This window comes from Paralichthys olivaceus, chromosome 19, assembly GCF_024713975.1.
Source record: "Paralichthys olivaceus isolate ysfri-2021 chromosome 19, ASM2471397v2, whole genome shotgun sequence".
NCBI lineage: Eukaryota > Metazoa > Chordata > Actinopteri > Pleuronectiformes > Paralichthyidae > Paralichthys > Paralichthys olivaceus.
The window spans coordinates 1,652,209-1,666,826 of record NC_091111.1 but is presented as its reverse complement, the minus strand read 5'-3'; the positions used below and the strand labels follow the sequence as shown (position 1 = coordinate 1,666,826).

Sequence of the window (14,618 nt, the reverse complement as noted above, 5' to 3'; positions counted from 1 at the left end):
CAATACACAAAAAGTTTCACCCCTCCAAATCTTGAAAACTTTTTTGTGGTTGTTTATGTACAAATTAGAAAATACGTGGGTGGAAAACCACGTCTTCACTACAATCTCTAAATTATCAGCATTTAGTTTCAGGTTGGGGTTCGACAATGTCCTGAGAGTCAAGTCTACATCAGTTTATCATCAGTACAATAACATGATTGTTTGGCTTCTATAAAGCACACTATTGGCTTATTAGTGAGAGCGATAGATATGTGTCATACATGTGTCTCTTTAGGTGGTTTTATTTATTTCATCATTTTAGGTTAGACATTTGTTTTTTCGCACTTTGTTAACTTAAATAGATGGTGAACCTATTGGATGATACAAACTGAAAGAATATTTCTATATTTTGGAAATTCATGACCTTTTTTATACTTTTTTTTAACTTACAAACCTTTAATGTATAATGTAAATTCAATATTCTTAATGTAAAACTTTATTAAAAAAAATGAAATGGACAAAACTTTTGAATTTCCAGATTGCTTTCCCCAAAAACATGTGGTCAAATCTGAGGTACACACATGAAGCCAGGTTCTTACGCATGCGTGCTTAACATAAATAAACACGTAAAGATGACCTCCTCCTCTAAGGCTGCATATAAAATGAAATCTGCAGGTGCCTCCTCTTTTTCTTTGCTTATGTGCTGCTTTGTTCCTGAGCCAAAGCTCACTGGTGCTGCCAGCCTGCTGCGGACCAAACTGATCACTGTCACTGCACAGCAAGCAGCAGCTCAGTGGGAGAAGTGGAAGACATTTGCACACAGTAAATACATAAAAGCAATATACTTATCTTAAGGAACTAAAATGGATAGATCAATTTTTTTTTTTTCAGCTTATCATTGATATAGTCACACAAAATTGCATTGGAAAGTAAATTTCCTGTCTGGTACCTTGAAAGCTCAGCAGTGGAGTGGAATGGAAAGATAATTGAGGGTTTCCTTTGAGGAGCAGATGAATATTTTAATGAAGAGAGCAGAGGCAACATCTTGTGTTGATGTTGATTCATCCCAAGCCCAGGGGAAGGAAAGAGTGTGGGGGCTGTCGGGTCAAGTCCTGGACACAGCTGCATTATTAACAGAAGGTCAGCTGTCAGCACACGTCTGCAGGGCTCACATCAAGAAGCTCACTCAATTTTGCGCCTCTAGCTGACATGTTTGTAACCTTGTTGGCCATTTAATGAAGGTTCACAAGCCTTCTCTTTTGCTTTCAGGTTTCTTTCCTGTTCTAATAAAACAAAGCCAGACCACAAGGAGCATATAATCCACAAAGCATCTGGAACTGCTTTTATTACCTTGCCATAAAAAGATGTATATGATGTTTTGGGCAAGGGCTTGCACACAATTAGCTTATAGGGGAACAGGAGAAATAAGCTCCAGAATAGATACGTCTCTAAAATCAAATGTATAAATCACACATTTTTAATATACTGTTTATTTTGAGTGAGCCACAGTCAAAAAGTCCAAAGCAATTATGTCTTTACATCAAGGCTCTCCTGAGATCGTGTGGACAAAAGAAGATGGCTTCATTTTTAGAGTGTTAGATTTGTCTGCTCATAACCAACACTCTCCTGTTGCATTGACTGTCTGCACAGTCCTCCGAGTTCTAGGCTGAGACACAGTGATCTAACTCTAACAGACAGTAAACAATCTTTTGGATCCCTCTGTTAAACACATGACATTAATATTTCGAGGTCATCAATATAAGTTTTACAGTTGAGCCCCAGAACAAAAATAATTTACCATAGTTTTAATTCATTGTAAGTATTCCAAAAGATTTTAATGAATGTAATTTAATCCAAACATTATTTATGCAACTAATATTGGTTGTTGTATCAAAAGGGGCTTTAGTTTGGTGAACTGCAGCGTGTCAGGAAAAAGCTGGTAGTCTTGATTATTTAGGTGAGTGTTTAAATCTACAGACACATTGTGGCTTGAGGCCTTTACTCACTTTATGTACAGATGAACAATACACAGTTTTGGCCCCTTCCCCAGGAGCAGTGACTTTACTCCTCCCAGATAATTCAGCAAAGAAACAATTTAGTAATCTGAAAAAAAAAACCCTGTCAGTTATTTGTTTTCTGTTAAATGGCCACATGATTGATTGACTAATTGTTTTAGTGATAGCTTTTAGCCCCACAGTTTTGTCAAGGAAGTATAACTGGCTGTGAAAACCAGTAGTTTTTGTCTCATGAAGTGAAGTCTCACAGTTAGCTCTGCGTCAGAGCACCATCAGGTGTACTTTGTCGTCCTCCTCCTGTTAGGAGCATAACAGGGCTGCTGATGCTGAGCTTCCCTGACACAATGGTGTCACCACCGACCCTGCCCAGCTTGAGTTTGACTGACAGGAGCAGGGAGGACAGAGGCTGGCACCCCTCTGCAGTGTGGAGATGTAGATGAGAGGGAGACAGTGGAGATCGTGTGGGCAGACATGGCTGAGGCCTGTGTTGTTGTGATCTGCGCTCAGCCCGCAGAAAGAGGTGTAGACAAGTATGTGGCCTCTCACCTTCCCCCGTGGAACCACAGGGCTCGTCTGTGTAGGGCAGGTGGAAGGGTTGTCTGAGTTTTGACAATACACAACTCTCCGGCAATCGCAGGGGAGAGGCGGCCGACTGAAATGAACCATTGGCAACCGCTTATTTTATAAACTTAGGAGGCGACCTGTTTGTGCAGAGGAGCTGACACACAGTGGGAACATCCTCAGACACACCTCCTGCAGGGACACGTGCCGTAAATAAATAGTGTTGTAAAAACAGGAGTCCAGCTCCTTCACTTTGTAGACTCCGCTCCACCCAGCCTCTTTGAAACAAACTGAAACCACACATTGCAGGCACTAGGCTTTGAATTGCTGGAACGCTCACTCAAGGCCAAAATGGGGTGTTTAACTCTTTAGATGTCGACCTTGGCGAGGCCAGTAGCAGCTACTTACGTGGGTGAAGTTCGTCTGATTGAAGTGATTAGTGTTTTCGCAGTATTCTTGCATATAAAAAAGTGTATGCCATGTTATACTGTTTTTATTTCTACTTAGTTCAAAATTTCCTCCTTTACTGACACCATCTCAAGGTCATAGATCGTTTACAGCTGTACCACTGCTCCTGTCACATTTCAGGCCAACTAAAAATAGCTGCGCCGAGAATGTTCCTTTTCAATTCAAGCCAGCTAATTCTTGGTAAGTATCTCTGGTCAGCTGTGTGTATTTTGCTTTGCTAGCCTGGTTCCTCAGGAAAATGGAGGCTGCTCTCTCTTATTATGGTTAAGGGGAGGCAGCAGTGTGCCCGGGAGGCAGCAGGAGTGGGAGGCATGATTCAGTATAAGACATCATTTCTCTTATTTTGCGAATATTCCATTCATATTCATAGTCTGGTTATGACTCAAGTCATCACGTCCACTAGACATTATTATATGCAATGTTTTAAAACCTCGATCTGAAAAAAGTTTAATGCACAATGCTACTGTATACCGTTTGGGTGTTTTCTTTCTAATTTTGACCAAGCTGCTACGCAACCCTGATGTAGCCATTGAGGAGTTGAGCTCATTGACTGTGTCAGCCTTTTCTAAAGTAACCTATAACCTCACATGGTGTTGTAGTTTACAAATAACATACTGTCTCTCAGACAGAAAAAGCGAAAGTGAGAGGTAACCACTTCATTCTGTTCAATCTTTATAGTACCATCCTCTGTCTCCGACACACTGTGAGCGAACAGTGATTAATGAACTACCTTCATGGTGAGCTGTAGATCTGACCAGAGGTGCGGCAGCAGAGAACAAGGTTCCGACATCTGACTGAACACAGAGGCTGACTAAATATTGTGCTTGAACTGATGAGTCCACTATGGTGACCCAGCTGTCTGTCCAGATAACCTGACCCACACGCTAACATGCCGCTGTGCTGATTATTTACCAGATTGCTGGCCTTGTGTGTGTCAGTGATTGTGCGACCATGATGGAGAGATAATGTGCTTTTGTGGTGCATCTGATGTGGGTGTTTGTACATCCCTCCATTTTTTTGTGTGCTAGTGTTTGTGAAGCGATAACCTTGAGTGGCACAGACCTCCTCCCTCCGCAGGATGCTTCATGACTCCGGCAGGGTTGAATTCTGGGAGTGCAGAGGTGGCACCCTGTCATTAGTGCCTTTCCTCCTTAGCACCCACCGTCTTTTTTCCATTCCCCCACCTGTCCATTCCACCACTCACCTCACTGGCTTTCCCTCCCGTCAATTCTCTCTTTTACTTGAGTTCCATCTCTTTCTCTCATCTCCTCTATATCAGCCACTGTTCTTCCTCCGCTCTGTGCTCTTTTATCTTCCCCGTAATTATTTTCTACCTGATTATTACCCCAGGCAGACCTCCACACCTCCTTCCCTCTCTCTGGGGAGGTGAAAGAGGGTGCGAAAACGACAGCTTTGCCTGCATTATCAGTGGTCATGCTGGTTCACCAGGGGAGAAGAGGGCCACCGCAGACACAGGAGTAGTAGAAACACAGTGGGTGGTGCTGGGAGCTTTGTGTAGAGATATTCAGTCAACATGTAGGTGGAGCCACACTGCTGTCATGATAGCTTTTTCCATGGTGGACTCTCCGGTTCTCTCTGTTACTCTCAAAGGTCACCACTGTTGAGACAGTTTATAATACACAGGTAATAAATAAGCAAATTCACCTGGATTGAGGTGAATATTGAAATAAAATTATGTTAAAATGTTGCCATTACAAAATATTTGTGTGACTGTAGCAGCATAGCTGGCTCTGGCTGTAAGTCCCTCTGCGTCAAAGCACAGCAAACTGATCTTTATGTAGTGATATGAAAATGTGAACAGCTATTTAATAAAACTGCCAAACAAATCGGGTTATTCGAAGTTAAATTCCAGCTGTGAGATATAACAAAATTGGTCTGACAGTCAACACTTGTACACTGATATTTGTTCTCCAAGCAACATGGAACAACTAACGAAGTTGAAGACAGACTAAATCAAGTTTTTCACACTTGAATATGCCAGGGGCAGTGATGTGGAGATGTGACAGCAACATGCTGTAACAGAGAGTACAGAGAGGAATAAACATTAAAGCTTTTTATATGGACAGAGGGAAATGTGACCATGTGATGTGATTGACAACCCGTCAGAAAAAAGCCCCCTCGCCTTTGCACCAGGTAGGGTGAATCTGGAAACAGTCTAAAATGGCAGCGTTGTGGTAAATGAAGTGTGTCTTTGTCAAGGATATATGTTTCCACATGTACAGTATGTCTCAATCTGTGTGAAACTAATTTCTAGCCAGCCCCTCCACCCTCCACCCACCCTGTTTCCACTCTCTCTGGAGGTGTTTTCATTTAGACCGACTCATTCCGGCCAAACCCTGATGACTAAGGGGATGGAAAAATCCTTCCCTTGAGGGGTTTATACGCTACTCTGCCCTCCACCTCTTCCTATAGCAGCCCCTCAGATCCCCCTCCCTTCTTTCCTGCCTTCAATGAACCCCACCCCATCACCTCATCATCAAATACAAATGCAGCAGGGGAAGGATCTCTCCCCCAAAAGCCATGACATACGTTCAGCTCTTCCACATGAATTATTTACCTGGAAGAGGCACATGGACAAGAGCGGGCCTCTGGACGCCCCCTTTCACCTACATCCTTGTTCATCCCTCCATCTTTTTATAGACATGGAGCGTATGCAGCTGGCACCTTATTTCATGCTGAGTTAATCAATGCTTTACATCCCATGAACTCTTTCAATCACACTCTTTACATCTTCAGGTACTTCAGGTCTATGGCTCCAATTAAAGAAGCTAATGAATTTCCCCTATCTAGTGTAATGCGAACAACCTTTTGCGTTAATTAATTATAGATCCGACTCCACAACTGGTCATGTTCTGCTCTGTAATTGGATTTTCCCTGAGGCTTCATTGATTTCATGTTGAAAGTGGCTGAAACATGGGAAGCGTTACTTGGTCAGATATGAATCATGAGGGAATATGGAACGTTTTGTGGTGTTGGTTGCATTGTGAAATTTGGTAGAAGATGAATAATTTGCTGATATGAAAATGTTGCATTTTACTTTTTAGAGAAGTGATCATGTGAGCCTCAGTTTTGGTTGCCTTCGTCGCCTCTGAAACTGCTTCCTGCAGCTCTGGAGACTTGAAGGAGCGAAGAGCAAAACAGCCCCTACAGCAAGCAGGTGCCTTCTTTTTCTGTGAAGGAGGAATAATTAATCAGCAGAGGGGTCTGTGTCAAAAGGAGGGAAAGAAGGGGGGAATAAAGAGATGAAAGGGCCCTCAGTTCAAAGAGAGCAGTCAGCGATGACATTGGCCATTGCTGGGCTTGCAGAGCGATGGGGAAGGAAGGAGATGCACAAACGAGCCTTATAAACTGTCACAGCCGTCTTTGTCAGAAAGCATTTAACATGATTTCAATAATCTGACAGCTTAAACAATTGTACTTATTGATTCATGTTCTATAAGAGATCTCTGCCAGTGTTGTTTTGGCTGTCCTCTTCACATGGATCTGAAGTGGGTGGTACTGGAAGAATGCAATGTCACATACGTTATACATCATTCAAGTTTCAGGAAAGAAATATAATGAGTGTAGTTTTCTGATTTGATTCAGCATTCAGTAGAAAGCAAATCATATTTAGTCAACTTGCTAATGAAGTAGCAGTTGCTTTACTTAACCTTACTCACTTAAAAAAAAAAAAGAAATACGCCAAATTTAATACCAAATCTCTGTTGCCTGTTTTGTGGTCATTATGCTGTTGATTTTTTTGCATTAATTTTTTTGGTCTTTATTAGATAGAGACAGTGAAGGTGAGACATGACTGGGTGAGACAGTAGCGGAGAGAGTAAATGAATCTGGCTGTTGAACCAAAAACTCTGCGCATGCACCCATGTGATATGTGCTCTATCAATTCAGCTATAGAGTCAGCCCACTGATGCCATTTTGTACAGATGCCATGAGGCAGCCAGCTTGCTAAACAGGAAAATGACACCCTGTCTCTTAAACAGTGCCTTTAAAGCGGAGCCTATAAATGGAAACAAACTATTTGTAACCTCTACTGTGCATCACAAGCTGTTCTCACATTATAGTTACCGCAACATTACTGTAATATCTCAATGGATCATGTAGGAATGGGTAATCAAGGTAACCTTCTTATTGGGGGCTATGTGTGCTGTGTCTGTCGCTGCATTAATAATGCTCCAAATGGACCTTTGGTAGCAGCAGATACAGTCATTACTTACAGTTTGATGTGTAATCTCACACCGGGTGACAGCAGAACCTGCACAGTGCTTTACACGTCACTGTGGTGAGAGGTAATGTGTATGTGGGCTTGCACGTGGGCGGGGGGATTTTCATGCGTTTTTGTGACTGTCGTCATTTCTGATCTGCCCGTAATCATATTCAAACGTCTCTCAGAAGCAGCTAGATCCAGCTCCATACCGCTAGTAGTCATGCCTATCTGTCCTTCGTCCAAAGATTATCATTTAACAACTGCACCGGAACAGCTTTCATTCCAGCTCAAAGGGATCGATACACTTGTTTCCCTTCCGAAAGCCGATTCAGTCTGCCTCTGTAGGTTGCGGGTTATGTAAGGAGTCAGAGAGCAGAGCAGCTTGTGGTTTACAGTCGGTGCTGGTTTCTGCCGTGAGCATATATGATTAGAGATGCTCTGCAGTCTTGCACCGAGCGTTAGTGCTGTTGTCGCCTGGTTCCTTGCCTGCCCCCCTGCCTGCCCCATGTCCTGTCACACAGGATTATATCATTGGTTGACAGCGTTGTCGTGGCATTTTACACGGCACTGCTGCTGTATATGTGATACTAGGTCTTTGACATGGGGCAATCCAAGTAGATTACAAGAAGCACCAAGATGATATTTATCTTCCTGGGCCAAGAACTGCACCACCTGCTTTCGTAAATGTGTACAATCTACTTCTGGGGGATTTGCCATGAGGTAACATTGTTTTGTTTTTTTTACAATTGTGGACAAAATACATTAAGTTGAGCTGGCTTTATTTGGTTGGATATTTTTTATATTATTTAGTGAGTTAACCCTTCATCTTGTATGTGTTTGATTGCTAATAACAATCTCCCCTGTATACTGACCTAAATGCAGATATTGAATAAACCTGTTCTTACCTCAATTCTGAGAGAATTAATTAAACAGGCAATATTTTGGAGGTCACACTGACAAAAGCTCATCCCCACACCAGACATTTTAGAATTGTGAATAGTAAATGGATCCAAATTCGTTTCAGTTTTACCGTTCTTTCTCTTCTCAGTTATAATCATATAAAACATCATGCAATTTTAAAGGAAACACATGAAAGGAGAAAATACAAGACACCGGATGAATGTAAAAGATTCTACAAAGTGAAAAGACATGTGTTCAGTTTTAAAGTCCCATTCTTGGCATAAATTTGTTATCTTGTTCAGTTAAAAAAAGAAACAATAAAAAACTCACACACGTTACACACAAATAATACGGTTAGATTCTCTGCTTTCAATAGCCGCACTTCCTGTGACAACCTCTGATTGTACTGACGGGCGTTTAGGCCTCTGTCTGCACCAGCGTGCCATCTAAGGGATCAGTCTGTAATTATGTTGAAAGAGAGTGGTCACGGTGTGTCAGTCAGCGTGGGGCTTCTGTGCTAATTGGTGAAAGGTTTGTCTGTGTGGATACTCTGGGATTAACAAGGCCTGAGCCTATACAAGGGGAGCACTTGATTATTGTGTGAAAGCTTTGATCGCGAGACAAAAAGCTGCATGGAATGTCAACAAGATTACAAGGTTAAAGACCCCCCCGCACCCACAGGCAACAGTTTTAATTTTTTAATTAAACTGTATTTATATTTTTAGATATTTCCCTCTTTTTCTTTATTGAACATATGTACAGATTTACCTGAAGAGGGATGAATCCATAAAACTAGTCTGAACAATTATAGACATTTAGGTAAATAATGTACCTCAATTACCACCATGGGGGGGTGAGAGGAGAGAAATGGGGAAGAGAGAATAGGAAAGATAAAATGTAATAATTTGAAAAAAGGACACGCAGTGCAAGCATGTCAATTTAAAACACCTCACCTTATTTTTCCTAAGCTGCCATCTCTGAATTTGGGAGTTCCTGATTCAAAACTATGGATTTTTTAAGCTTAAAGAACAAAGACTTAGATCTGTCTGGGACAGAGATAAATAACTAGACTAACACCCGCCCCAAAGAAAATGTTGGGTTGAAGGACATAAACCCAGCTGATGTTCTTCATGTAGCTGGTGCCAGAGAAAAGGTCAAAATGGAGACAGTCCATCCTCTGAGCAACGTGCTCGGCATGTTTCAGGACAGTCTGCCTGCATCAAGCAGTGGATCATTTCACATGAACCTCAAATGTTGGCCTGAGGAACGGTCATGGTGGTGAATCCATGAGGAATCATCCTCTGGAGAAGAATGTGTCATTGTCATAATATTTAGTTACAGTCTTCCATCTCATCTCCAGCGGCTTGTTGTTACACTGTGATTATCGTCATATAGAGCACATATTTGAGGACAGACTGGAGCTGAAGGCAAGACTGGGACTTTGTCTTCAGAGGAGAGTCTGTTGTGCCACACACAGTTATTTTCATCCTTGTTTTGCAGAGAAATCATTTGATGGCATTAATTCCTCTGGGAGTGCACTGTATTGTCTGAGGGGTAGCCTTGTAACCTGCTGCACTGTGACATTTTTTTGTATCTGAGCATTGAATACTGCTGAGGGGGAGACCCTCCTAGTTAGTCATGAATAAACTATTCCGCAAGTGTTTCAAGATGTTTTTTCTGAAGTAGTCTGGAGCTGTAAGTACAGTATTCCTTGCAAGCACATGTACAACAGAACATTCCTTCTTTTCTGAAACACAGTTGTCTGCTGCTTTGTTGCAACCCACGAGTTTTGGTTTATTTCAAAGAAAAGTCAGATATTATGCAGTACCACACCACAGTTACCACATCAGTAGTTGTTATGCACTTCCATAAAGTTTGGGCGACTTGTAAAAGTAATATTTGGAAAAATGAAATAAAAAAGCAGTAGAAGCTGAGATCAGGGGTCCAGCTTGAAGAATTTAAATTCCCAGAATGTAACTTGGCCTCCCGGCCCGAATGACACCTAAGATACCCCAGTGATGTCGCTAGTGTGACAACAGAGCCACAGAACATATTATAAAGCTGTTTGAATTATAAACAGAGTTTGACATGTTAGAGTGGTGGAGAGCTTCATTTTGAATATAGTGCCTTTTATAGTCAACAGAGTTTGAACAAATCACACACTGTCTAAAATGACTTTTCCAAGTGAAGATCTGAAGGTGAACCCTCCTTATGCAGTCCTCACATTGTGCTTTTTTATTCACCTTGTGCATTTCCTGCACAGCCGGGACCAGAAACTCACACCGAACCCAAACACGGAACCCCCTGTTTGGTTTTGTACATTAACAATCCTTGCTAAGTTTGTTCAAATAAACACCACACTGCAGACAAAGAGGAAATGCAGAAATATTTCTATAACAGAAAATAAAGGAAGAAATATATGAGCTGCAGAAGGTTGGGACAATAGGAAGCAAGGTGCAGCCCTATCAAAAATCCATTGTTTAACATGGAGGCTCAGGCCCGTGTAACTCCTTCAGACTGTGGCGGCAACACCTCGAATCTTTTGTTTTGGTGCTAGTGTGAGAGAGTCTCATGAATAGTCACGTAAAATGCATCTATATAACCTTTAACATCAACATGGCAATGTAGACAGTGCCATGCCTCTACATTTCCCTCTCTCTCCGGCCAGCCTCCCTGACATCAGTGTGATGAGAAGCATTTTTCCTCCTGACCATGAAAGAGACTGTTTGTCTGAGTCATCCAGAGACCAAGCTGTGTGTCAGGCTTTAAAAAAAAAGTTCTGTGCCTCCCAGACCAGTGTGCTAATCAGTGGAAGGGTGTCATCTCCAGAGAAAGCAGTGTGAAAGGAAAACCTCAAGCGGAGTGATACGTTCAGTTGTTTTTGGTGTGCTGTGCAGCCAAGTGCTTTTCTTTCAGCTCATTCCTCTTGCAGATGGCATGTTTCATCTTATCGATCCAGCAGTGAAGCTTATAGTCTATAAGTTGAATTCACTGCCTGCATTAAGGATCTGTTTGCCCTTTTGTGTTATTATTCTGACATTTTATTTATTATTGTTGATGCAATCATCCACTGTCACATTCAGTGAAGAGTTTATCTAAATGCTTCTATACCTTAACCTGAGGTCTTTTATAAATCTCCTGTGGTTTTTATCTTAGCGCACAGGCATTGTGTTTTTATCTAATGTGTTTTGATCTTCTAACCACTTCTCTTTCAGAGTTGTCACTCTAGTCCAGTTTCTTATGAATCTAAATCTTTTTTTTCTTGTCGTTCTCGCTCAGATTTTAGAGAATGGGCTGTGTGCAATGCAAGGATAAGGAAGCAACCAAACTCACAGATGACAGAGATACCAGCATCTCCCAGGGACCCAGCTACCGCTATGGGGCCGACCCCACACCGCAGCACTACCCCAATTTCGGGGTCACCGCCATCCCCAACTACAACAACTTCCACGCCCCTGTCGGACAGGGGATGACCGTCTTCGGAGGGGTCAGCACATCCTCTCACACTGGAACTCTGAGAACCCGTGGCGGGACAGGTAAGGGACAGGCTGATGTGATGTTCAAGAATATCAGAACATGTGTGTGTTCTCATGTGTGTGTGAGTGTGTGTGAAAACCAGTAAACATTTTATTCCTGTTTGCTCAAATTTATACTATCAAAACTGTGTTGTAAATGCTCAGCCAGTGCACACTTGATTAATGGTAAACAGTATTGATAAATGAAAGGTTTATTTTCTCAAAGACAACACATGCTCACTTATACTTTCAGGAGATTTAATGAATGAGAAATGTGGACGTACAGTACATGTTAATTGTAAAACATGTTTCAGCCTTCTAACTACAGTACGTATGTCCTAGAGTTGCTCACAGGGGATTTTATTTTATGGGTTCAACCTCGGGTCCCCCCAGCTTCCCAACTGGACATAATTACAGAGAGGTTAATATTGAAGCACCCTCAGCTAACTCAACTTGAAGGAGCAGTAGGTCCTACTGTTCATGTTCTTCATCATGACTCTATAGGTGGGCTCAGACAGCAAATTTTCACCTGGAGTCATTCACGCATATTTGACATCTGGACCATTTTGTGTTTATTGGCACCAAACAGCCAGTGAACCAACTGTACAGATGTTAGCTGTAAGCTTGCTGCCAACAACATAGTGCTGTGCGTATGTGAGGGTGCCTGTGTGTTTGTGTCCAGTTCCGCCTCCGACTGATCTCAGAACTCATTACACTCCACGTCTCTCTGTTTCCTTCAGTCTCCTTCCTTTGTCCTCAGCCTAAACGCAAATGTTTATGCTGTAGCATTCTCAACATGCAAGTTGCCTGCATGTACACAACAAGGTTCGACACATCACAGTGCAAAGTATGGTGCAGGTTTATGATAGCTACTTGCACCACACAGCAGAAAAGTGTTCCTGTAATCTTCATTCCAAGGTGGTGGAGTATTATGGGGATGTCGTAGAGTTCTGAGAGCTCCAAAGCAAACAGTGTTAAATTATCTAGCTTACCATTTATCAAAGGTTGTTTTCAGGTTATGTCACGGACAGCTGTGATCACATTAGTTGCACACTGAAAGGTCAACGCCGAATAATGTCAGAGTTGAAACTGATTGAACTTTGAGCAACACAGTGAGGCGTAAAATCTGAGAAGAGTGTGAGTCTGAGTGCAACGTAATGCTGCCAAGTTTAGGGCTATAAAAATCCTTCAAATTCATTGTCTTTGCAATGTTGATGTTAGAAATCATCCAAATGGGAAATACAGTTCACACTTTCAGTGAGACTGTTCTTGAAAACATCTGTAGCATCTCAGTCCTTTGTTCAATTGTTGCATGAATAGGCATAATGGGTGTATTTTCTGTTTTTGGAAACTTGGATGCCCCCATGATTCTGCAGTGAAACCCCCCCCCCCAGAGGGACAGAGAATCCAGCAGCACTTGCCATGCCCCTGCACAACCAATGATGTGCAAACAGACCAGACTGTCATGCCACTATGGAGAAATTCAAAAATAATTAGAGTACTATAGAAGTGTAGAAGATGATATAGCACTTTTCTAGTCTTCATGACTTTCTTTTTTGGGGTTCAGTATCTTGCCCAAAGACTCTAAGGAATGTAGTACAGGGGAGACAGGGATCAAACTGCCGATCCTCTGGTTAGTGCATGACCTGCTCCAACCCCTGAGCCACAGCCTACCCAAAAAAATAAGTGGATAAAATATTGGCCAAGCCTTTCCTGTCACTACAGAGCAATCACACAGGACGCAAGTGTGGACAGAAACTGACACAGATGTTATTTTCCAAATAACAAGTAAAACTGAGAAGGGAGATAATAATATGAAGGGTCCTTCATTGAGAAATTTGTGTTAAATGTTTGACAGAAGAGAGAAAATATCAGCCACACAAACTGAAGTGTGAAAGTCATTTCTCTCATCTCCACACAGTTAGTGTTCTGTTCCAGCTGCCTGCATATGATACACCTCTGAATGCAAAAGCACAAACATTGCTTCTGCTGTTGAAGACTTCCCATTGCATCCGAAATACTTACAATCATCACAGCCACAGCTACAGCTCCACTATCGACCCCACCCTGGCCCTGTCAGGAACGTCCGGCGGGCATTAGTGCATGGCTTTGTGCAGTAGGCCCATTGTGTGTGTAGGGAATATTCCTACTCAGGAAATCCTTTATGTTTGACTGAGCCCAGGCTGCTGTGCAGAGGAACTCAGCATTTCCACTCAACTTGGCAGGAGTCCTCTCCCTCAAAGTATGGATTATTTTCTGCACTGTATAATCCAAATCCACACTGTGGCAGTGGAGGAGAGAGAGGTTTAGCTTTTTAATTTTCTCCCAGTGGGGACATTTGGACATAAGCCGCCCTTCCCTCCCAACCTCTGTTCTAACACAGCTGCTTAGCTTGTTTCCGTAACAGCTACAATCACCCCATCACACTCACACTGCACAGGAGCCCACACTGCAGCTTGCAGCCGACATTGTATTGATTATCAGCTGATCTTTTGCTGATGACATTTCTCCCCCAAATGGAAAGTTACAGCTACTCCTGTGGTATTGTACAATGAACTGAGAAGGACCCTGGTAGACAATTGTGAAGGGAATCAACAAACCGGTTTATACCTTGCGCCCACCTAACCAAATGAATCATCCTCACATCGCATGCTTAGATGCATTTAAGGTCTTGTTGCTGTTATGAAGGTTATAAACCAAAGTGTTTCAATCAGATACTCTCTTTTTTAACCCCCTCCCCCTCTCTTGTTTGTAATCACATGAATAGCCGCAGGTCCTCTCTATCTGCGGTCCTATCAGCAAGAGCCTCACATACCCTCTTCATATCAACATTTCCCAGAAAGCCTTAGCCTGGTGAGAGTGTCTGAAGTGAGATGACTTGAATAAATGCTATAAAGAGAGTTTAAGTGGACTTTGAACAAGTGCCCATTTAACTTCCATCTGTCAAACACTCCG

The 14,618-nt window shown here is 42.3% G+C and overlaps 1 protein-coding gene across 11 annotated transcripts in view; it reads left to right on the top strand.

The window, feature by feature from the left end:
• Positions 1-14,618, top strand: part of fynb (FYN proto-oncogene, Src family tyrosine kinase b) — a 70,553-nt gene that overhangs the window by 29,602 nt on the left and 26,333 nt on the right. For 9 of the 11 annotated variants that reach the window (XM_069514552.1, XM_069514548.1, XM_069514554.1 and 6 more), the window contains one exon: positions 11,428-11,684. In XM_069514552.1, coding sequence (XP_069370653.1) covers positions 11,438-11,684 — 247 coding nt within the window. In that variant the 5' untranslated portion in view covers positions 11,428-11,437. Of the gene's footprint in view, positions 1-7,830; positions 7,969-11,427; positions 11,685-14,618 lie in introns of those variants that run through there. The other 2 variants (XM_069514553.1, XM_069514549.1) reach the window with 1 other exon arrangement.